General features: G+C 46.9%; 10 protein-coding genes across 10 annotated transcripts; 4 read left to right on the forward strand and 6 right to left on the reverse strand.

Moving 5' to 3' along the window:
* Positions 1–296: 296 nt before the first annotated feature.
* On the reverse strand, positions 297–4992 carry BO86DRAFT_333739 (putative nuclear pore complex subunit Nup133). The gene is made up of 4 exons (XM_025668828.1): positions 4288–4992; positions 4162–4231; positions 816–4109; positions 297–754 (listed from the first exon to the last, which is right to left on the reverse strand). The coding sequence occupies exons 1-4, from the start codon at positions 4600–4602 to the stop codon at positions 426–428; spliced, it is 4008 nt and encodes a 1335-aa protein (XP_025529930.1). The 5' UTR covers positions 4603–4992; the 3' UTR covers positions 297–425.
* A 1097-nt stretch (positions 4993–6089) lies between these two features.
* On the forward strand, positions 6090–7309 carry BO86DRAFT_387147 (ACP S-malonyltransferase; the record flags this gene model as incomplete). The annotated part of the gene is made up of 1 exon (XM_025671516.1): positions 6090–7309. Exon 1 carries the CDS (start codon positions 6292–6294, stop codon positions 7306–7308), a length of 1017 nt encoding a protein of 338 aa, XP_025529931.1. The 5' UTR covers positions 6090–6291.
* A 319-nt stretch (positions 7310–7628) lies between these two features.
* On the reverse strand, positions 7629–8255 carry BO86DRAFT_307481 (uncharacterized protein; the record flags this gene model as incomplete). The annotated part of the gene is made up of 3 exons (XM_025667739.1): positions 7629–7805; positions 7877–8167; positions 8217–8255. The coding sequence occupies 3 exons, from the start codon at positions 8253–8255 to the stop codon at positions 7629–7631; spliced, it is 507 nt and encodes a 168-aa protein (XP_025529932.1).
* Positions 8256–8787: 532 nt separating this feature from the next.
* On the forward strand, positions 8788–10081 carry BO86DRAFT_333747 (NuoB/complex I 20 kDa subunit family protein). The gene is made up of 4 exons (XM_025668829.1): positions 8788–9031; positions 9081–9273; positions 9327–9682; positions 9743–10081. The coding sequence occupies exons 1-4, from the start codon at positions 8989–8991 to the stop codon at positions 9835–9837; spliced, it is 687 nt and encodes a 228-aa protein (XP_025529933.1). The 5' UTR covers positions 8788–8988; the 3' UTR covers positions 9838–10081.
* An 18-nt stretch (positions 10082–10099) lies between these two features.
* Positions 10100–11456, reverse strand: BO86DRAFT_387149 (oxidoreductase, short-chain dehydrogenase/reductase family). Its single transcript, XM_025671517.1, has 4 exons — positions 11281–11456; positions 10790–11228; positions 10411–10655; positions 10100–10345 (listed from the first exon to the last, which is right to left on the reverse strand). Exons 1-4 carry the CDS (start codon positions 11333–11335, stop codon positions 10158–10160), a joined length of 927 nt encoding a protein of 308 aa, XP_025529934.1. The 5' UTR covers positions 11336–11456; the 3' UTR covers positions 10100–10157.
* A 1450-nt stretch (positions 11457–12906) lies between these two features.
* BO86DRAFT_446499 (rRNA-processing protein MPP10) lies at positions 12907–15155 on the forward strand (the record flags this gene model as incomplete). Its single annotated transcript, XM_025676526.1, has 2 exons — positions 12907–13019; positions 13096–15155. Exons 1-2 carry the CDS (start codon positions 13001–13003, stop codon positions 15153–15155), a joined length of 2079 nt encoding a protein of 692 aa, XP_025529935.1. The 5' UTR covers positions 12907–13000.
* Positions 15156–15213: 58 nt separating this feature from the next.
* Positions 15214–16050, reverse strand: BO86DRAFT_417051 (uncharacterized protein; the record flags this gene model as incomplete). The annotated part of the gene is made up of 2 exons (XM_025675014.1): positions 15214–15712; positions 15803–16050. The coding sequence occupies 2 exons, from the start codon at positions 16048–16050 to the stop codon at positions 15214–15216; spliced, it is 747 nt and encodes a 248-aa protein (XP_025529936.1).
* Positions 16051–17418: 1368 nt separating this feature from the next.
* Positions 17419–18785, forward strand: BO86DRAFT_387151 (DUF1761 domain-containing protein). Its single transcript, XM_025671518.1, has 3 exons — positions 17419–17729; positions 17837–18141; positions 18202–18785. The coding sequence occupies exons 1-3, from the start codon at positions 17714–17716 to the stop codon at positions 18334–18336; spliced, it is 456 nt and encodes a 151-aa protein (XP_025529937.1). The 5' UTR covers positions 17419–17713; the 3' UTR covers positions 18337–18785.
* Positions 18786–18917: 132 nt separating this feature from the next.
* On the reverse strand, positions 18918–19599 carry BO86DRAFT_307547 (putative NADH-ubiquinone oxidoreductase 21 kDa subunit; the record flags this gene model as incomplete). The annotated part of the gene is made up of 3 exons (XM_025667741.1): positions 18918–18942; positions 18992–19485; positions 19540–19599. 3 exons carry the CDS (start codon positions 19597–19599, stop codon positions 18918–18920), a joined length of 579 nt encoding a protein of 192 aa, XP_025529938.1.
* Positions 19600–20166: 567 nt separating this feature from the next.
* On the reverse strand, positions 20167–21181 carry BO86DRAFT_387153 (thioredoxin peroxidase DOT5). The gene is made up of 2 exons (XM_025671519.1): positions 20733–21181; positions 20167–20559 (listed from the first exon to the last, which is right to left on the reverse strand). Exons 1-2 carry the CDS (start codon positions 21040–21042, stop codon positions 20228–20230), a joined length of 642 nt encoding a protein of 213 aa, XP_025529939.1. The 5' UTR covers positions 21043–21181; the 3' UTR covers positions 20167–20227.
* Between the last annotated feature and the right edge of the window lie 1024 nt (positions 21182–22205).

Consider the following 22205-nt stretch of genomic DNA (forward strand, 5'->3'; position numbering starts at 1 on the left):
CAGCAGCATAGCTAATTATTATATATTGTATACTGTACTGTTCAAACAAGGCTGTAGCCTGACGGCCGGTGTTGCGGCCTGACAGCTGATATTGCAGTCTGAGGCCGAACAGATATTAGAAAAAAGATAACAAACCAGATGGTTAATGAAGTATACTAAAAGTATATGCAAAGTGGAAACATATAGCAAAATATCAACTATAGCTAACTAAATCCATCATACTATGTATGTACACCAACAGTTATCCTTACCACTAATTCGAGCAGTTTTTGCAAGCCCTCAGACTTCCCCTTTTTAGGCCGCTACCATATGTAGTCTGTATATAGTTTATGAACCAGACATCTTATGAATAATTTCTGACATTTGAGTTTAATAAGAAAAGGAGATGATAAAGCTCATATTAACCAACAACACGTAACATAAGCTCAAAGCCAGTTAAGCTGTGCCTTGGTGTTTGATTTTCCAGGTGGCCCATTTGACTGACCATCAGATTCCAAACTTCGTACCTCTCCAGCGGCTCCCCTCTGCGATGCTTGTACAAACTCGAAAAGGGTCTTGAACCAAAAATCAAGCTTCCCACTCTCGATGTAATGTGACAACAACAGGTTTTCCCTCTCAAGGTCCCGATGAATGTGAGCTCGCCGTTCTGGACTTAAACGAGCTGTGAGAAGGTCCAACTCCGACTCGCTTAGAATAACATCTTCCGGAGCCCGAGGGATATAAAGTATGGGTCGGGAAGGATCTTCGCTCAGTCCTAATAGCATAGTCAGTAAGTAAGCCAATACATAAACATATGCCTCATGCAGTACACCTACTATCATTGTGGCACCAGCCGAGAGTCCGAGCAAGCGAGGTACCATGCAGAACATGTTCGAATTCGCTTCCCGATTCTTCGGCAGCCTTCCCAGTTGCAACCCAGTCATCCTTGATCATGCATCTCTTCCATACCAATTTCTGCAAGATGGCATATAACTGCGGATCCCGCTGGGCATAATAACTCAAACGCAAGACACGCAAAGCCAGATAATCCTCCTTCCCCACGATTTGTTCCTGCTCGTTGCTCGGAGTCTCAGGAATTCTAGCCAGAGTCAACAAATCCACCATCTCATCAACGGTCATCACTTGTCGGAGCACCACTTTGGCAACAGCCTCTTTCATGATCTCATAAAGCGACGGCGTGTCTTTCAAGATGCTCCGCTCAATGTTTGAAACAGCTATTTCAACCTTGGCTTTTTCGTCAATCGCACCTTCTAAGGTGGGTGCAATGGAGACAAATATAAGCTCCTGCACAGCGTCTATTTCTGCAAGGTCCTCTAGACGCTTGATATCTCCTTGGGCCACCACGTTGCTAGGCCGGGATGAATGCTCACAGGCTGCCAGTTTCACGAGTTTAGCCAAGGATAACTCTACTCGATGACCCCATAAGTCTGATTCTTGTTCAAGGGCCAGCTTTTCTAAAGAATCAGCAACCCTGTCGTAGTCATCCTCACCAACCACATCGTTGATCCAAGATAGCCGAGAGTATGTTGAGTGAGTCCGCAAGAATTGGGTGACATAAGGCTGGAACTTCTTCATTGCAAAGAGGACTCCTGCCTGTCCCAGGGATATCTGCCGCGAAAAGAATGCCTCAGCCCATGACTGTCCAAATCTCTCGAAATAACCTGAAATTTTCTTGCTTAGTTGATCAGAAGCATTCGCTAAACCCCTGGTCGTGCTGCTCGGAGAATGAGGCGGCAGATTCTGACCCCTAGTTTGGTCTTGAAGCTCAATTATCAACTCCACTAGCGCTCCCATATCCCGGAATTCTTCTGCTAACTTGATTGCTTCCTCCAGGTGACCGATTCCGGCGAGTTTGAAAAGCTGCCATTTGCGCTGCTTGACGTGTGTGTGCTCGACTGCCATGCCCTCATCGACCAATTTCTGGTCCTCTTGGGCAGCAAGCCAACGAAGCCGCTCCCGGTGTATTTGACCGAGAATATGAAACTGTCTGGCACCATTTGTCGCTATTCTCGTCAGGATGTCATTTCCTGGTACATCGGCCGAGGGTGCTCTCTGCTGGAGCCAGACTCTGCAGGTGTCGAGCTCGAGATCCAACAGGCGTACGCTCTCGACATATCCAATGCTTCGGGAAGTCCAGAACTCTTGAAGACCCTTGTAATCACCAGTCAGTACCCCGTCCTCCACATAGCCATCGATGATTCCGTAGCGACTAGCATGCTCGTCTCTAAAGTGATACGCTGTTTCTAGAACGGCTAGTGACAGCTGGCTAGCGGCTAAGAGCTTTTCTGCCGTCCTCCAACTCTGCTTCAAGTTACTGCCTTTCTGTGGTTTGGCTGAGTGGTAGATCCAGGGCACAATATTTTCCAGTTGAAATGTATCGTAGAGGAACCAATGACGGACAGGGTCACTATCACTGTTTCGTTGCGTCTTGAATCTCTCACTCATTGATTCCAGTATGTCAGCTAGCAGCGTTTGACCTTTACCATTCTGCTTTCGCCAACACTCTTCAAGCTTCCAGATAGCTCTTTGAGCTGCGATTTTTTCCGCGCCCCAAAGCATTTCCCACCAGAACAAGCGACTCAAAGCCTTGTGCTGTTGCATCAACAAAGATGAAAGGTCATCAAGAGCCTTTGCCCGCAGTCTTAGATTCTGATCCACAGTAATAGACGTTGTCGGTATGTATCGCGAAGTTGAATTCAGTATTTCATTGGTCACCTCTAGGGCAGCCTCTTCAACCTCCTCTAGAGGAAACTCAAGACCCTCCTTGTTCGTCAGGTCCAATGGATTTTCCACAATGGTTCCATAAAAGATCGCTTGCTCAAGCCTATGCTTTGCAGTGATGTAATTAGTCGCAGCACTTGTCGCCTCTTTATTGCTAGCCAAGGCACCGATTCGGAGGATGCCGAAGCCCCGAACCATAATCAAACATGCAGGCTCTGTCCTCTCTTCAGTCCGATCTTCACATCCGCTACCCAGGATATCATACTCTTGCCCAGACCGCAGATTGATAATATCATGGAATGCTCCTGCTCCCCGATTGCTGCTAGGTGTAGTCCCATTCGGGTGTTCATTTCCATTTGAAAGTGACAGCAAAATGATTGACTGTCCGACCACGAGAAAGCCCATATTACCTGAGCTAGGAACAGAAAGCTTGATCTGCGTCGCTTCGAGATGTGGCAAAGAACCACGATGCTTTATCGCAGTACTGGACAGTATCTGAGACTCCTCGGAGAGCCTCAGGTTGAGAAGGTATAGTTCTTGTGAGCTTGCTGCAGTCGTAGCCACGACAACCAAGACATCCCACGTGTTGGACTCGCTACTTGGAATATGAGTGTTGTGGTCTGCGGCGGCAAACACGAAATCAAGAATTTCAATATTGCCTTCGTCATGCTGATATGAGGTTTGGCCCAGAGCGTCCGCAATGATATCCCTAACATCGAACTGCTTCCTAAGCAAGCTTCCGTTATTCCAGTGAGTGTCCCAGATTTCAAAGAAACCCGTGGTAGTGGCTATGATGACTTCTCTCTGTCCCCGCTGATGCGATTGACCTGCTTGGACTGCTGCAATGTCTTTCCTCCAATACCCTCCGCTAAGAGCATTTCTTAACCCCCCCAGAAAGCCTATTTTACCACCACCAGAGGGGGTTTTAAGGAAGGTAGCCGTTACGGCCGGCTTGCCTTGGGGGTCCCTCACAGTAACGTGAGCTACTCTACCGGTGGAGAATATCACGATAACTCCAGATGGCTCACAATTGATGATGTCAGTAGCGTATTCACCAGAGAGGAGGCCATTGATGCTTCCCTGCAGGCGACACTGTTTCTGCCTGGTATATCCGAGTGATGTGGCGCTCGTGATGGTCTCCCAATACAATATATGGCCACTGCTTGGTGTAACAATGACCAGTCCTGGCAAGCCGCCTGTTGCCGTCGATAGAAGCTGTCCTAGAGGCGCTGCATCATTGGAACCCCTGCATGATTCCGGGAGGAGCAGAGTGAGAACCTCTGCATTCTGTAGCTGAGCATCCTCAGAATATGGCCAAATTATTGCATGAGACCTTGTCAAAGCCAGTGCCAAACCATTGCCCCTTCCAAAGACAACTCTGTAAGGTTCTGCATATCCTGTCAATAAATGTAGTAAAAGCGTATTCACATTTGTACTGACCTGATTGTAAGCCGGCGATTTGATCTGGAAAAGCTGCCAGCTGTTTAACACTGTAAAAATCTGTTTGTGACTAAAAAATCGAGCGTTAGTTAGATGGACTGTAGGAACGTAGCATGAGTGACAGACAAGGACGACTGCTTTGGCAGCTTCTTCCTTAAAGCTTCCAGGTCTTTTGCCGGCTCTGATGGGGATTTCCTTCGCCGCGTCGGCGGGAGTGAGTCCGATCCTTGAAAAACCTAAGTTTTCAGCACCCAGAGATGGGTTTCTGGATTGGTCTCCGGTAGCAAGTTCTATGGATGATTCAACGCTATCTTGGCGTAGAGCAGAGCGCTGACGTTTCGCACTAGGCTGTTGTGTAGTCTCATCAGAGTTCGTACGCTGTCGTCTTCGGGGGTTGCGCAAGGCGGCTGCTGGCCCGAGGGCTGCTTTTGGTACGAACATTGTTGAGCCTTGATACGGAAGCAGTGCGAATAAGATCGCTTTCCGGGTGGTTAAATCATGAATGTTTTTTCAGATAGATATATGAGATAGTGGTACTAAGGCGCAAATACTTGAACTCCTGGCCGCGCTCATTATAGTCAATAACAACACTCGTTATGTGTCGGCTGCGCGCAATTAAAATGCTGCCGACCCGAAGGCGGTCAGGCACAATTGCTCTAGACGTCGGCCGAGGGCATCCTTTATTCGTCCTCGACCATTCACATTCGCCTATAGTTTTATGCGGGGGTGAAAAAGAGTTAAGAACAAAACCAGAGGCCAATTGTAATACCCGGGTGTCTTCAGAGGCGGCTTTTTATGACCGCCTTAAGTTATCTCGACTGCTTCCTCTATAGTCCATAAGTAGGAGTAGTCATGAACTTACCATGTATGTACGAGTAAGCTCTTCTACGAATGCGAATCATGAGATGTGATAAAACCGGCAGATCTGAGATTATCTAATACAGTTACGGATACACTCTCAATTTTCAAGGCACCTTACCGAGTATCAGAAGACATACATAGGCAGCTAATCCTAAAGACATGATAATGATAGGCTTCCTTAATTTTGAATGAGCCGATATTCATTCCCAATTACGAAAAATATACTCTGTACTTTGCTTTTTAAGGATGGATGTACATCTGTTAAGACAAAGCAGGCGCATTGTTTCTCCTGTCCCTGCTCACAATGATCTGTAGCTATAGTTCTAGCTGAATTACTACAATGCAAATCACTCTAATCAGAAATGGGCACACGATATCCCGTGGTGTGCAGTCCGATGTGCGGTCTGCGCAACAGAAATCTTAAGTTATCAATATCAGGTGTGCTAGTCCGCGTTGTTTGCCCTTGTCCGGATTGTAGCATTATTTGCAAAGCTAGCGCTTTGCAACTCTATAAGGGCCTGAGCAAGGGTAACAAATACTGATTAGCTGGGTTTTTGTATAAAATAAGTATTTCGATTAGTTCTTTTAAGTAGTAGTTATATGACTTTTAGAATACGCTACGCCGGATAGCTGGGAGGAAGGTCTGGGGGGGATAGCAAGGCCCTTCCCTCAGCTGCAGATTTAGGCTGTAGATCTAAATTGATATATAGAAAGTATTAAAATAAATACTTTAAAAATATGCTTAAAAACACTTCTAAAGGTGCTTAAAAAGATGCTTAAATAGCTGCAAGTACAGGCCCTGCTGGGCCCGCTAAAGGCGCGTTGCAACGCCTTAGCCCAGGGAGAAACCCGCAGGTCAGGCCCTCGTATCACGTGATAGTATCATTTACTCCTTTATTTATCACTATTTGTATCAGCCGTTCTGCACTCCACAGCAAGAAGAACTTCACCTAGCCTCCTGGCAACAGGTCACGATGCCCATTTATCTACCGCGACATGCAACTGCACAAGCATCACGGGCTGCTAGATTCACGAGTTACTAAGAAATATGCCCACCTCCCTTTCGATACCGAGGCCACACAGAGGGTGCCATGGCCACCACTATCTGCAGCCCCACAGATATCCCCGAAGTCGATGCTCCGTTATATCTCCGGCCAAAACACCACTACGCACGGCTCTTTTCTTCCCCGGTTTGGGTGCCCTCGCTCTTAACTTCACCTCAGCTTCTAACCGCTTCTGCTCACAGGCCATGGGGTTCAGCGCATAGGAATGGCAGGTCCATGGCTTGAGATGTTTCCCAAAATATCCAACAAAGTCATGAGCGAGGTGGACTCCACCCTGGGTTTCCCATTGTCTCAGATCATATCCCAGGGCCCCAACTCGGAGCTCAATAAGACCGAAAACTCGCAACCTGCGATCATGGCTACATCGGTGTTGATACTCCGGATACTAGAACACGAGTTCGGCTTCAATGCAGATACGCTAGTAGACGTTACCCTCGGCCACAGCTTGGGCGAGTTCACTGCTCTGGTTGCCGGGGATTACCTTGATTTCGGGGATGCGCTAAGATTGATTAGACGACGTGCCGAGATCATGTCCCAATGCACGAGAAAGGCCTTCGAAACAACGGGAGATGAATATGGCATGGTAGCTCTTGTCTGCGAGCCTGATCATTTCCCGGAATTGCTGGAAGCCATTCATGACTTTCTTGGGCTCGCGAAGCCAGCATTGAAAGACGACATTGATCATGGGGCTTCAGTGTTCCAGGATGTCATGATTGCAAATATAAATTCCAATAACCAAATCGTACTTAGCGGCAGTATTGCAAGAATCAGGACTCTGATAGTCCAGCTCCGTCAATTTGGGGGCCACGATCCTCGCGCGGTGAAATTAAAATGCGAGAGTCCGTTCCACAATCCTATTATGGCACCAGCTGCTGACTACATGAGGCATGCCCTGGAGAATATTAACGTCAGATTTCCCACACATATGCAATTCGTATCAAATGTTTCAGGTCTGCCAATTAGTTCAAGAGAGGAGTTGAAGGCTCTGCTCTCTCGGCAATGCGTTGAAACTGTTAGGTGGTGGGATAGCATTCGATATCTAGATCAGGATTACGGTGTGGCACGTTGGATTGGAATAGGGCCAGGGAAAGTTGGCAGAAATTTAGTGGGCAAGGAAGTTGGCAAGATCATGGTCAAGGGTGGCGGTGTCTGGTCCATATGCGATCCTCGGGAGCTGGAGGATATTCTAGGTGATTTAGAAAGATCGGGTACCGATGCCTAATACCAATTTCTTACAATTGTCATAGCGTAGATATGTTCCTGTGGGATCCGAACTTAACCTTGAGCCATGCGCAGTGGCACTCCCTTTCCCTCCATTGGAAAACTAACAATTGATAAGATTGATCTGGGCGTGGTGAGAGCGAGGCATTTGGTGTTCGAGAATATCCCAAATGGACAATCCAGTAGCACAGGTGCTAAGGAACTTTACCCGCCTTTGCTCTGACCACGACTCAGCGGCACTATCTGAGATCAAAAATCCGTTGAACCAGACTACTCACTCCGAAATCACCATCACCATCTCCTGGAGCTAGCGGAACCTTTCTAATGTGGTGCCCATGACTCACCAATTCGTAAAATCTCCTTGACGAATCTTTTGTCTGCGACTTGAGGAAAGCTAGATACTCGGGCAGGACGCTTGACGGTATCAGAGCGCTCACTCGGGGTATAGAATGGATTCTGCAATAGTTGAACATAAGCGTCCTGCAGAGAACGGAAGACCTATAAACAGTGGATCGTCAGTGGTATATCAATTGCTGGCTGAGTGATCGCGCCACTAATGCATAACATACCGGCCTAAGGTCAGGCCCCTTGAGAATAGTCCTAGATGATGCCCCGAACCCCTCTGGACTAATTGTTTGGCCAACTAGATCAACTATAACTAGCAGCTTCACTCCTGTCGTGGTGAGCCATCCGTACGCCGCCAAGCTTTCATCTATAGCGTGCAAAAGGCCGAGGTCCTGGTCAATGGACGTTTGTCTGCGCCTTATTTCAATGATATCCAAGCAAGAGTTCACTAGAATGGAGAACTCGATAGCCGAGTTGCGATATGGAGGAAATAATGTTATATGTATGGGATTGTCCTAGGCAGCATTAGTGATAGAGCTGCTCCAGGTGCAATGGCATACATACGGCTTTCCCGATTACACCGATACAGGCGATTTTAGGCATCATAGTAATCACTTCTCACTTTTGCATCTCAAGCGTTCTTGTATAGATCGATTTCTTAGACCTTCAAATTTGACGGGGACTCAGACGAAGTGGGTATTGGCGTCTCCAGCTGTCTATAAGTGCATGGCGAAACAGGCCCCTACCTTAGTACCAGGCCGGATCATATCGATAAAGATATAAGCATACCTAAGTTAGGTGATGAGGCCGGATTAGCTCTTGGCTCCTCGCTATCAGCCTGATCACTAAGATGGCCTTGAACGGTGAGAGTTGGCTTGAAGAATGAACTACGTTGACTCTGGTCAATGAGAAATCACCCCATGAGATCGGCATCAAGTCCTGTACTTGACCTCGGGAGGCCGATGCTAGTCTACCTACCTATTTGAAAGACCATGTGCATGCGAAGCTCGGCCAATGAACAAAGCCTGAATTAACCTTATAGCATCACGTGATATGACTAAGGTCACATATTACTCTATATTACACCTCTCATTGCATTAGTGACTTTATCTTTCCACTGATAAATGTATCAATACAGTAATACAGCTAATGGGTAATCCATTGGTACCATCAGCGCAGAACACCAGCCAAATTGACCCTTTCGTCTTGACGTTATTTCAACCGCCACTGTGATTCTCCAAGGTGCACTTACACCCTACTCTCAGAGTTGCTGCTCGCATAATCCATCCAGGAATTCCGGAAATTCTTACAAGCACACCACGAGGTCTTGATCAATATGCTTCCTCTCACCGGGCGCGCTGTCTCAGGCGCTTTGCATGGTAGGTCTCTAGTCGATCTTTCGCTGGCCATCAATTGACAATCAGGCAGTGCGACCGCAGCCGTCATCACGTTTATTCCGACCGCAGAATATGTCTCGTCTTTCAACATCCGCTATTAAATCGGCGACAGCTCTCGAGCGGCAAGGGCAGCCTGGTCAACATCTCACTGCTTCTGGTAAGGTACGAAAGGAGGTACCATTGCCCAGTCAGGAGAAAAAGGAGGGCGCAATGCAATATGTGCTGTCCGTATATCAACTATTCTGCCATATATGGGCGATTGAATAACACTTTACAGGACCACCCTTGACCAAGTTGCCAATTGGGCACGCCAGAGCTCACTTTGGCCCATGACGTTTGGTCTTGCTTGCTGCGCCGTGGAGATGATGCATCTTTCGACACCAAGATACGATCAAGATCGCCTGGGAATCATTTTCAGAGCCTCTCCTCGACAATCCGATGTAATGATCGTTGCTGGTACTTTGACAAATAAGATGGCACCCGCTCTTAGACAGGTTTATGACCAAATGCCTGATCCGAGATGGGTTATCAGTATGGGAAGTTGTGCGAATGGTGGAGGATATTATCACTACAGCTACTCTGTCGTTCGTGGGTGCGACAGAATTGTACCCGTGGATGTTTATGTCCCTGGATGTTCGTTCTGCCTTGACCACCTTATTATGGCATCGTTCACTAACTCCCCAAAAATCATAGGTCCGCCTACATCCGAGGCACTGATGTACGGAATCTTCCAACTTCAAAAGAAGATGAGACACACCAGGATCACGCGCATGTGGTACCGTCGTTAGTTTCGCGATTTCCAGGTCGCGCACTGCGCTGGGTAATTACAAGTGGCAGCAAGATTTAACACACCAGGATCACGCGCATTGGTACCGTCGTTAGTTTCGCGATTTCCAGGTCGCGCACTGCGCTGGATAATTTTCAAGTGGCAGCAAGATTTAACACACCAGTATTCTCCTCCCCATAAATAAATGTTTATGAAATACTTTTCGCTGGCGCAGTCTTGCAAATAACAGTCTATTTACTTCTTATACTTACATTATATTCATATAAAATATGATTCATGTGTGTATTTTGCTAGGTTTCTGCTCTCCCATGGATACATCAGTCACCCGTTCACAACTACGCCTCCATTCGGATGTAAGCACTGTCCTGAGATATAGCTACTATCCGCACTCGCAAGAAAAACAAAACAAGTCGCTATTTCACTAGGCTGCCCTGGACGGCCCATTGGTACGGAGCTGAATTGCTCCATCGCAGTGGTTGTCATAGTGGCAGGGATAAGCGGGGTCCAGACTACATAAAACTATATTAGTGTCCATCCCGTTTATATATGGCAAGTCTCTCCGGTCAAAGCTTACCTGGCCCTGGACAAACACAATTAACACGAATGCCATTCTTGAGTTGCTGGTTAGATAGACCTCGCGTGAACGCAACAATGGCTCCCTTTGTCGACGTATAGTCGAGAAGATCAGGCCGGCCGACGTAAGCATTGACAGATGCACAATTGATTATGGTTGAGCCGCGCTTCAAGTGAGGGAGAGCATATTTGGAAAGGTAATAGAGGGGATGGATGTTGGTATCAAATGTCTTTACCCACTGGCTCCTATTGTGCTCTTGTCAGCTAATAGCACCGTACTGAACACGAGATCCGACGGCTTTTCTGACACTGCCGTTGGGATAACCATTGGGACTCGAATCCTTATTGGCAGAGCATGGAGAGCGTCATTTGGAGCTTACTCTTCTAAATCCTTAAGGTCCTCGATCATATTCTGCGTCCCGGCATTGTTCACTAGGATGTCGATGCCACCTAGTTTTTCTAGTGCGGTATCAATCACCTTGCGGCAGTTCTCTCTTTCGCGAAGGTCGGTGGCCATGCTGTGACATTCCTGTCCAGCCTCTTGCACCCTCGTTTTTGTTTCTTGTGCGTCTTTTTCCTCTTCTGGCAAATGGACTATCAGACTTGTCGCTCCTTCCATTGCAAATAATATGGCTATGGCACGTCCAATTCCTGAGTCGCCGCCAGTGATTATAGCGCGTTTACCGATCAACTTCCCTGCTGCTTTGTAGCTTTGATAACCCCCATCCTCAGCGGGTATATGGCTGGACGCTGGCTTCGGTTCTTCGAGATCAGCCTGCAAGCCTGGCGTCTTTTGGTGTTGAATTGGTATCTCGTGACCTGGAGTATCAGTCAGCTTCCCACCGGAAATAATGATTAAGCTGGAGTTTACCGGGCTTGAACTGGGAATGGCTTCCCCGCGATGATTTCTCGGTGTTTTCTTGCATATCGAAGAACCATAAATTGATAGACAGCCGCTGGAAACTTCAATTATAAAACCAGCAGTACCACAAATGTAAGGAATCTGGAGTCTTGTCTCCCACCCATGACCGTTTGGGACTTAATGAGATGACTTATATAGGAGAAAAGAGTTCGTTTTAGCGCATTGCCTCTTCGTCAAGGTGACGTTACCATCTATCTCATTTGGCCGTGGCAAGGTGTTTGAATGACGTATCGCCTCCAGATGCACTGCTTCAGATCATCAGAAATAATATCCAATCGATTGTGGGCTAATTATGATATAACCAGGGAGTCTGTAAATATCGAAGTATTCGTGCTGATAGCTACTGTGGCCAAGTTCAGATCAATCCTTGGTTTACAAGTAAGATAAGGAGGACTAGAAAAGCCAAGTACGAACAAAGCAGTTGTCATTGACCCCAATATTCTCTTTGATCCCACTTATGTTACGCGTTATGCGGGGAAGCTAATAATGAAGGCTTTGCATACAGTTAGGTATCGTTAAATGGCTGCTTCATACCTCTTTGACATTAACGTTAGGATTTTTAATTTCGTTGAACAATGTCTGAGGGAATCACTATAGAGGTTCTCTATTTAGGGAAAACCTTGTACTACCGTCTTCTTCTACCCAGGCTTTCTAGTTACAACTCCAAGTATAACAAACAGTAAGTTGTAGGAGCCTACTCCGTAGATGCCATCTCTACGCATACCACTCAACATAAATGGTACTGGACATAGTTACTGAGTATGAATAATAAATGCCTGAAGGGATCTACTGAGAGCTTGGAAATAGCGAAGGGCCGACTTGGGGTTTACTGCGCGTATTATGGATCCTGGTGGTATAATGTCAAATTGAACGTATTCTCTATTACTCGGTTCGGTGCGTTACGATTGTCGTTTTCGCCACTATGATTGATCTACCGCCTTTATCTCTCCTTGCACCACTTCCTGACCAGAAAAGATCTGAGGGCCATTAGCAAATGATACCCAAAGACCCGAATAAAACCGGCAGATCTGAAATTACTAATTAATGCTCCACTGACAATCGTAGGTACACGACCATACTCAGCATATTGAGTAAGCTAGGAGCCAGTTATTCGGGCGGCACGAACATGACAGACTTTTCCCCCCCTACACATCAAAGGATGGACTCAACCGAATAAATCTCGATCACTAATTTGTCCATGACTGACTATCTACCTACCAAACATTCTTTCTAGGGGTCTAATGATGGAAATCCCAGGTCGTCGAACCTCACTGTACGCACTGTACCTCTTGAAAATAATGAGTATTATAGGGCATGCGGTGAGTGGAACCTTCTGAGTTAACTTCCTCCTTGTATAATCACAAAGCAATACACAATTACTCATAAGAAGAGTGAAATGGATGTATCATTACGCGCTAGGGTGAAGCTTGCCGCTGCTGACCATACCAGTAGATTGGTAACCTACACTGCGTTTTATTCAACTTGTATTATTGCTGTAATGCATAATCCTAGCCATACACGGAAGATGATGGCCCGTGCGATTTGCACTTTTAACTTTTTTCTCCGCCGGCGTAGGTTCTTCCACGAAGCAGTCTACTAGCGCAGCTGTCCACTCAAAATCCTCTGGTCATTTTCCAACATCAAGTTACTCACACACTGGACATCAGTGATGCTAATGTCACACCATGGTACGCAATATTGCTCAGCCTTCTAAGTTGACTCGCGATGAGTCGGCGCGTTGCGATCTGGCTGCCTTGCCTCTAGAGTCGGCGCTTAAGGCTCCCTGGACTTTCCTCCAACCCACGGTAGATCTTGAAAACTCCGCCCAAGCTTCAGTCTCCCTTTATCTGGATCCTCTGGCGCTCTCGATCAGCAGCTCCCAATGTGCCCGACAGCGAAGAGATAGGAAGAGGAAACGGGCCAGTAATGATCACAGCGTCGCGGGCCATGCCCTGCAGTTGCGGCAGTTATACGTTAAGGGATTTACTCATGATCAAGTGTGGCAACAGGCCGCTCGAATTTTCAATTCCACTTTCAGTGAAATCGAGCGTGATCGCACCTGCTATCTAGAGGTCGCAGAACAACGCTCTGCCGAACGGGAAATTTCACCAGTACTAGTCTCCAATCCCGCTTCCCAGGATGCTTTGCCAGACTCTATTGACTCTGTTGACCTGTCGCAAAGTGACAGTGGGGACTTGATTTTAGACGGCACTGATTCGGCGACGGCGAGTTCTCACTCGCCCTCAAACTATGGCTCTGAGGTTGAAGGAAATGATGATGGACAGTCAGGCGAAGAGTCTATGCCACGCGAAAGCCAAGATGATCAGAGCAATGGAGGGATATATGTCGAAGATGCTTTTGGCCTGAATGACGGTTTTTTCTCTATTGACGAATTCAACAAGCAATCCGAACAACTCGAAAGACAAGACGCCAGGGGCGAAGCTGATGACGATGCGGATAGTGACGAAGAAGAAATCGACTGGCATACAAATCCATTTGACTTCGCTGATCCTGCGTTGGACCGGAAGAGAAGCTCGGCAACAGCAGCGCCTACCCATGACGGAAATGATGGCATGGATGACAGCGATGATGAGGGGCCCACTTTTGATAATATGGATATAGATGGTGGTTCAGATTCCGAGGAAGACGATATGCATGTTGCTCCAGGAGCAACAAGTTGGCTCAACACCAGCGACATCAAGTATGAAGATTTCTTTGCGCCACCTCCAAAGAAAGCTTCAAAGAGGAAATCGCGTCTACTCCTTAAAACGCAGCCTACCGATAATATCTCCGATGGTGACATTGACCGAGCCATGGCCGATGTTCGCCGAGATCTGTTTCAAGATGAAATCTCAGAAGACGACGGAGACATTTCTGGGGATGATCTCCCATCCCAAAGCCACTATTCTAGCCACGAAAAACAACGTGCCCGAATCGCGGATGAGATCCGCCGCTTGGAGGCAGCCAATGTCGCCAAGAAGGAGTGGATGATTAGTGGTGAAGCTCGAGCGATTGAAAGACCTGTCAATTCTCTTATTGAAGAGGACCTCGACTTTGAGCGCATAGGCAAGCCTGTTCCCGTTGTCACGGCTGAGTTGACAAGTAGTATTGAGGATTTGGTCAAGCAACGAATTCTTGCGAAACAGTTTGATGAAGTAATACGCCGCCGTCCTGGACTTGTTGAAAAGACGCCCGCAGAACGATCGAGGCTTGAGCTTGAGGATACTAAGCCACAACAGAGTCTCGCTGAACTTTACGAGGCCGATCATCTACGATCAACCGATCCCAACTATGTCGACCCCAAGAATCAGAAGTTGTTGCGCGAGCATTCCAACGTTACCACCCTTTGGGAGAGCATAAGCTCTCAATTGGATACACTCTCTAATTGGCATTATAAGCCGAAGGCCCCACACGCAACCATCAACGTGGTTACTGATGTCGCGACTATTACCATGGAAGACGCTCAGCCGACGACCAGCAATGCGGTCAACGGGCCGGTAGCACTTGCTCCACAGGAGATTTATGCCCCTGGAGATGATGGCAAAGTGTCTGGGGAGGTGAATCTGAGAAACGGGGTATCAATTGCCAGGGAAGAGATGACCCGCGAACAGAAGGCCAGACTGAGGCGTGAACGCAGAAAGCTGAATCACGCATCCACAATAAGCAAGCAACAATTTGGAAAGGCGGCAGAGGCCCAGAAACTCATGTCTGATCTCAAGAGAGGTGGAGTCAAGATTATTGGGAAACAAGGTGAAGTTACTGATATTCAAGGCAATAAAATCGGGGAGGGTGCGAAGGACAAAAGCTATGGATTGAAATTGTAGTATATGCTCAACTTGGGAGGGTTGAGGCAGTGGCCAATTGACAAATTCTTTTCCAAAGTCAGCAGTCCTGGTGCGCTGCTAAAGTTTGTATAGTACTCTGACTAGGTTTCGGGCGTATGGTGTAGAGGAAGATGTTCTCTCTCCGGTATGTTTTCGCATCAGGGTCATCTTGAATTTCGTCAACAATGAACAGCTTCTTCGCCATCTTCATAAACCGGAGATCAGCGCGTCTACGTTTTCTGAAGCAGAAATAACATATGGACTCTGGACCGAGAAGATCTCGCAGGGTCGATATCAGCAGAGGAAATGCTGGTTCGAAGTAAACGCAATCGGCTGCGAGTATGATCGTAGGCTTTTGTGGAATGCAGTCCGAGATTGGTTCTCCCCAGTTTAGTATATTGGCTGTAACAAGGTCCGAGAGATTGTTAAGTTTGATATTTGTTTCCATCAAGGATAACATCGGCGCTTGATCTGTGATGAACACAGGCGAGGGGCCAACGTGACAACCCCGTGCAATTGCCAGCCCAACCAAGCCGCCACCAGAACCCAGCTCAATACTAGCGAAGTATCAGTAATGCCACGTCCGACTGGCTGTACAGGATAGAAACGAGGAAGACAGCAAAGGTCAAGTTCACAAGGTGACAAACATTGATTTATTGGCAAGGCTAAAGCGATGCTGACGTAACAAATACTTCGCAAGAACCATGCCGGCTGGCCAAAGCTGGCCTCCACAGCCCTCTTTGAGATCTTCCTGGAGGAGAAGAGGAGTCGCCAGTAGACCGTCAAAATCTACACTGCTTTGACTGGCTTTTTTGGTGTCCCTAACGGGAACCAGAGATTCATCGACATCAATCGCATTAGTCAGATCGACTGGGCTGATCTCAATCTCATTCATGGTCTCCAAAGTGTTGAAAATATCTGCTGTACCGGAGTAGGAAGAATCTTTGATAGATGATCAACGAGCACGAGGGGCGGAAGAAGTAATAGATACAGAGAGATGCGAAACAAGTAGAATAACAATTGAATAGGTATTTGCACTCTTGATGAAGATGTGCTTCAATCAAAGGACCTCAGAGGCTCGGCTGGAGAAAAACTGCTGGGAAAAAAAACAAAGAAAATACAGGTACCCGTACGTGCGTATTTATCACTGATGGATCTCTGTGGGGGGGAAAGGGCCATTACTACTCCGTATAGCCTCACGCTATACGGAATAACAAATCCCATTAGACGAATGTTTGCTATATAACAAAATTCTACAACCACCAGATTGGTTTTACCATACAAGAATTGTAGAATCGCCTCATAACAAGATTCGTGCAAGGGATGTTCCTATAATATCTCTGATATCGATTGGGCAGAACTACTTAGATAAGGAATTTTTCGAGAAAATTTTTAAGAATTTGGATATTTCTGCTGAGTCAGTATAATTCCTAGAATCGGCCAAAATTACGTGAAAGCCCTTTTACACCTAATTGACATAACAAATATCTCAATAAATATAACGAGCAAAAGAGGCAGTCTCAATTATTGGTTTGTTATATCGCGAAGCTAGGCAGGTACAGTAGTGTCGAGCCACTTCCGCTAATTGGTCCTTTTATTAGCTTGTTTTTATTAGCCAATCGCGACAATTGGATTTAGTTTATGTCAAACACATGTGTCCGTAGCCTAGTAGGTTGCTAGAAGGTGGGCAGACTCTGGAATACGGAGTATGTACTAGATACGCAGCACTGATGTCTGGAGATGTTTGAGGTTGCATTTTCGAGTTACACTATGCTTAGGTCGGGGCTCCTGAGACATCGCTGACGGTCAGTGGGCCCCACCCCTGAATAATTGGCATATGTGCTGTGCAATGCGTGTTCTGAGTCGGCCGCAAGCGAGCTGTTTGGGTTCCTAAACTCGTTAGTGGCATTGTCATGTTGAAATGCGGAAATGCCATGCTTCAATACCGCACTAACAGTAGCCCATCTAATGTACAATTGTACATTGAAGATCAGGGCATGTGCCCCTCGGCGGCTTTTCTCTCTTGCTACCTTTGGTTGGCCACCATATAGTCCGGGTCACCTATGGGTGACCAAGTTGAATGGCAGAGTGTCTAGCTAACCTCAACACTATGTAGAAAACCCCGAGTGAGCGATAGCAGCTATCAGCTTAGTCACTAGTATGAGTAAACAATAATAGATGCTGTAGTTACGTGTAGTACCCGATACCACCATGTCAAATTACTTCAGCTCTGTCAACTTACAGCTTCAGATGACGTCATAATATGAATTGGTCGCTCAGTTACCTTCCCAGTAACGGAGTAGATTTTTCCACTAGGCTCCATCCCTCTCTCAAGTGTCCATGTCTTTTGCTCATGACGACGTCATTGCTCACCTCGTCACTGGTCTCTTACCAGAATGACGGCAACGGCATGTGACCCCTTCGGATTTGGGGAGCTTCATAAAGCGACGTTATTCCTCTTCATTCTGCCCTTTTGTTAAGAACAATTACCACCAGCACCAAGAACTACGGATATTTGCTATTTGAAAACGATCTAGAAACTTACCACAACCAGCGAAATGACGACCCTCAATTGTGAGTTTTTCCCCGGGAGCCACACCTCTACACACCCCACCCCACCCCACCCCGGCAACTTCAGATAGACTTGTTGCTCGAGCTTTAGACTGACTTAGAGCCATTAGATTTGCCATCCGTGAAGCCGTCTGCAATCGCCGTCGGCGCTATTTTCACGCACACTGCCTCACTTGGCATTCTTGCCCCGGTCTTTGGTGATACCTACCATCGTGCCCAAGCTGCCAATTCAAAGGAAGAGTTCTTCAAGTCTAAGGAGGCCGCTGGTGCTGCAGCTGCCTGGGGTAGCTCTCTGGTTGGCAGTGCTGTACAGACTTACGGCGTGGCGGCGTTGATCAATGCAACGGGGACCCTGAGTTATAAGGGTGCAGCCTATCTGGGAAGTTTGATCTTTATGGCCAGTGCAGCTCCGAGTGTAAGTCTATAAATGATATCGCATGGTACGACTTTGGTTTATTGATTGTGATCATTCCAGGTCATCAGCCAGATCTTCACAGAGAAACGGCCCCTCGACACAGTGGCCGTAGGCGCTGTCGGCAGGGTCTTTGAGACAGTAGGACTCAGTCTTTTCCTTACCTGGTGGGGTACGCGCACCAACCCTTTCGCCTGAGGAATCGATGAGGATCAGCCTCAGTACCACATTTGAACATTATGTTTATGCGTTATGTGCAGTTGAATAAGATACGATATTGTCCTAGCCTCAAGAATAATCAAGTGTTCGTAATCATAAAAGTTGCTCGACGAAACCGGATCTTCGGAACATGTAGTATATTATGTTTGATATTGTGTTTGAAGTGCTGGGATGGCCCAGCGTAATGTTTGATGATCTGGGCAAACAAGGCAACGAGGTTATGTGACCCTAGTTCCAGATCATGGCCTTATTTCACTGAGGATATCGACCCATTCCAACGGAATCGGGGTCAACTATCGAATCGAGATCTACGGTTGGGAGAGCCATTTGCTCCGTGCGGCAAGTAGCTAATGGTTTGAAGTTCAGCTACCTGTGACTCTTGAGCGTGCTTTCTCATTTATACTCCAAGCCATGGAAGTCTTGAGAATATGCAACAGGCTTGCTCACATCAAAGGCTTACATTGGTTACAACTGTTGAGGTAAAGCTGTAGGAGGGGTCCCAAGGGCGTATACGGAGAGAGATTCTGTTGAATAGTAATTGTAAGTCTACCCCTAAATAATCAAACGAAAGTGCGGCAGGGATATCTTGCAGAACGTCAGTGGTTGGAAAAACATAGAGAGAGGTAGAACTTACACGCCAGGATAGCCATGTTGATGATCCAGCTGGTACTTGGACGCCGAAGAATTCAAGCTGCAAGGCAAGGGCGGCAAACCATTTGCATTCAAGACACCTCTAGCCCCTTCCTTGTCTTTCTCGAAAAGGCCGGCAAGGCCGCGCTCCTCTGCCTGTTGCTTGACCGATACCAACTGTCGTTCACCCGCTTCACCAAGCTTCAAAACCTCCTTTGGTGCTGCCTGACTGCCTACGCTAAGGAGACCAACAACGTCGGCCTGATTGACAGTACTGAGTCTAGGGTAATTTCTCCGAACATCGCGCTTCCAGTAAGGGTTATCGGCGATGTCACCCGCGGGAACCGTTATCGGGTCATCATAGGACAAAGGTGGAAGAGATCCTGGAGCCGGCAGGCGGAATTGGGAGTTCAATGGAACGCCAGTAGAGCGATTAGGATCGATGGACAGAAGGCGACGGATACGCTCCCATACACCAGTCGATTGAACAGTATATTTCTGAGTAACACATTAGTAAATATGATACTATATTGTTGCTCTTCGACGACCAACCTTGTGAACAGCGATCACATTTGATGCTGACTTGGCCGCTTTAACTATGTCACGAGCCATGATGGTTTCTATTGATTATGAGTATTTGAAACTTCGATTGAGAAAAGCCTTCACAGCAAGATGCTGCCATTAAGCACAGCAAGTGCTCTTTCATACCTCACCTTTTGAATCCTATGTTTTCGCAAAGAATTGATCCTCTGGAATCGCTGGCCCGCTGTCGGTAGCAATCGAACTGTCCGACGGAGGCCTTCCCGGGAGGTCGAGTCGTTACGTGCGGAACAACAGTATTTCCGAGAGCAATGACTGAATAGCATTAACCTAATTGTAAGCATATGCATCCTGAACAAACTGAAGCTAATTTCTTCGAATAACACTCGAGGGGGTCAGTTGTTCAAGATCTTCGGGATCATGGTGACTTCCGTTGATTTGATTACATATTCATTCCGCGTCAAAGCATGATCAAAGCTCCTTTGTACAGTACTTTCTACCTTCCAACTCTAGTCAGTAGCCGATGAGAAATGGAGTACCACCAGGCTTGTCTAGGGACAAGAGTACATTCACATTTACCAAGGAACATCGCCAGAATCCTCCACATTAATTGCCAGCTAATCATCACTTGCTGGCATTGTCTAATAAATCCATGTCTCTCTCCTTCTGTTGTGGCAGATCCACGAGAGAATGTGCAGCTCTAAGGACTTTCCTGTTTCTCTTCTTTTGAGGCAATAGCGACTTGTCGCGCAGCCTCGAATGTTGCATCAGGACCACCCTTTTGACGTAGAAGGACTTTACCCTGCTTGTTTATAGCGAAAACCCCCCTTGTTGTTCCTTTTGGCATTTTCTTGAATCCAAGAGCAGCTATAAGTGTATAGGAGGAATCACACAGGAGGGGAAAGGGCAACTTCTGCTTAGTCTTGAAAGTGGTATTTGCTCTGGGCGAATCCGCTGAAAGACCGTATATAGACAACCCACTTGAAGTTAGGGATTCATAATTGTCGCGGAAAAGACAGGCTTGCTTGGTACCTATAGCAGAGTGAGTCGATGGGAAAAACAGGTTTGTTATGCCGTGGGTAACCAGGAAGGAAAGAGGAAACAGAATGATAAAGATAAATGGTACCGTGCATGAGTGCATCATGTATGAATTGGGGCAAGCCAAAGGAGCCGAGAGAACAAAGTTGGGTCTCGGTTCAACCTACATCCAGGGGTAGACGCTCTGGGATATGTGAATAACACAACACCGGACTTGCTCCTGTCGACGAGATCCTTCAATCTGAGTTTCATCCCATCATGATTTTCGAATTCACCACCAAATTTGTTCAGATCGAGCATCTCTCCAGATTTCGGGGTTTCATAGTGAGCGTCGCCAGATGCGTCGGCAAGAGAGTCGCCAGCCTTGACTTCTTTAGGCCCTCTCTTCGACGCTGAGCCGAGCTCGAGGATGCGCTTGCTCTTCTGTTCCGTTTCGAGGGGTTGCGCTGGCGCTTTACGCTTCCTCAACTCGACCATTGCGAGACTGTCACTTCTCAATAACGTAAATACTGTAGATGCGATGGCGCGAACGAGCAGAGGTGAGTCAAAATACTTTGAAGGCGGTAGTCTGGTGGCGCAGTTGCACTTTCGCACAACACAATAATCAACCGGTAGGTGAGACTTCGGCGGACATTCATCCTTGTCCTGCGTGCTGTCACTTTGCTAAGCCCTACCGGGTAGGTGTAGTCAGCCCCAACAACTAGTAAATGATCACCTTTTCAGAAGTTATTATTATCTAGACAAGTAATGATATAACTAGAAAGATCAGAATACAGGTTCTTGCCACCTCACTCTAGACTGTAGTCGAGGAAGTTATCAGCATAGACAGCTCAATCAGAAAGGCATAACATCTAGAAATTGGACTCGTAGGCTGACATCGCGGGGGCTCTACCCAATATTCGCTGAAGGTAAGAATCATACTTGAAATAAAATACCTACTTATCTTGATGTAAACCTGGATTTTCCTGGGCTATAACCCCTACTTCGGCTCCTAATCCGATATATATATTTTTATTGGAGCCATTATTGTATGCGCTTCGTGTCATGCTCAAACAGTGTTTAATGTACTGGTGAAGTGTAGCTAGTCGCAAAAGCTGATGGAGAACAAGCTGTATTGTGCGTTCATAGTCTTGTTTATTTGATGGATGAGCTACTGTAGCACCAGTGCCTGCTCGGGCACCCGTGGCACATGGGATTCAAGTTAGTTTGCAAATCTATGAGGGCGTGAGCAAGGGTGACGAAGATGCAAGGCCCTTGAAGGTTGTATAAACATCCTTACCCAGCTTTGTTATTAGGCTGTAAGATAGGCCCTTAGACAGCTACTATATAAACAGGTGCCTAGACAGGCCCTCGAATGTAAGCGCTGTACCTTGTAGAGGACCTCTTTAAGAAATCCGCTGCAGCTGCATGAGAATGATGTCAACGGGGTCTTGGAAACAAAATGGACCCATGCTAAATAGGCGATCCTCGTGTTTGAATTTGAATGACTATAGGTATTCCAGACGGAGGAACATAATTCGAATTCTAAAAGTAACAATGCAAAGTTCTAGCCTAAAAATGCCATCAACATTTCTCTTATGCTCAGCACCATCTCCTTTCTTATCACCTTTACAGTGTGGGTCGGCACCAAAGAACTGTAG

This window comes from Aspergillus japonicus (genome assembly GCF_003184785.1).
Source record: "Aspergillus japonicus CBS 114.51 unplaced genomic scaffold BO86scaffold_10, whole genome shotgun sequence".
In the NCBI taxonomy this organism is placed as follows: domain Eukaryota; kingdom Fungi; phylum Ascomycota; class Eurotiomycetes; order Eurotiales; family Aspergillaceae; genus Aspergillus; species Aspergillus japonicus.

Coding starts and splice junctions, on each gene's coding strand:
- BO86DRAFT_387151 (XM_025671518.1), top strand. Junction 18,142..18,201: donor TGGCCAGTGCAGCTCCGAGT/GTAAGTCTATAA, acceptor TGATCATTCCAG/GTCATCAGCCAGATCTTCAC.
- BO86DRAFT_333739 (XM_025668828.1), bottom strand. CDS start 4,602: ATGTTCGTACCAAAAGCAGCCCTCGGGCCAGCAGCCGCCTTGCGCAAC. Junction 4,232..4,287: donor CTGCCAAAGCAGTCGTCCTT/GTCTGTCACTCA, acceptor TCGATTTTTTAG/TCACAAACAGATTTTTACAG. Junction 4,110..4,161: donor AATCGCCGGCTTACAATCAG/GTCAGTACAAAT, acceptor CAGGATATGCAG/AACCTTACAGAGTTGTCTTT.
- BO86DRAFT_333747 (XM_025668829.1), top strand. CDS start 8,989: ATGCTTCCTCTCACCGGGCGCGCTGTCTCAGGCGCTTTGCATG. Junction 9,032..9,080: donor TGTCTCAGGCGCTTTGCATG/GTAGGTCTCTAG, acceptor ACAATCAGGCAG/TGCGACCGCAGCCGTCATCA. Junction 9,683..9,742: donor GGATGTTTATGTCCCTGGAT/GTTCGTTCTGCC, acceptor CAAAAATCATAG/GTCCGCCTACATCCGAGGCA.
- BO86DRAFT_387149 (XM_025671517.1), bottom strand. CDS start 11,335: ATGCAAGAAAACACCGAGAAATCATCGCGGGGAAGCCATTCCCAGTTC. Junction 10,656..10,789: donor GACCTTAAGGATTTAGAAGA/GTAAGCTCCAAA, acceptor AGAGCACAATAG/GAGCCAGTGGGTAAAGACAT. Junction 10,346..10,410: donor TTGTGTTTGTCCAGGGCCAG/GTAAGCTTTGAC, acceptor AGTTTTATGTAG/TCTGGACCCCGCTTATCCCT.
- BO86DRAFT_387153 (XM_025671519.1), bottom strand. CDS start 21,042: ATGGTCGAGTTGAGGAAGCGTAAAGCGCCAGCGCAACCCCTCGAAACG. Junction 20,560..20,732: donor CAGAGCGTCTACCCCTGGAT/GTAGGTTGAACC, acceptor ACTCTGCTATAG/GTACCAAGCAAGCCTGTCTT.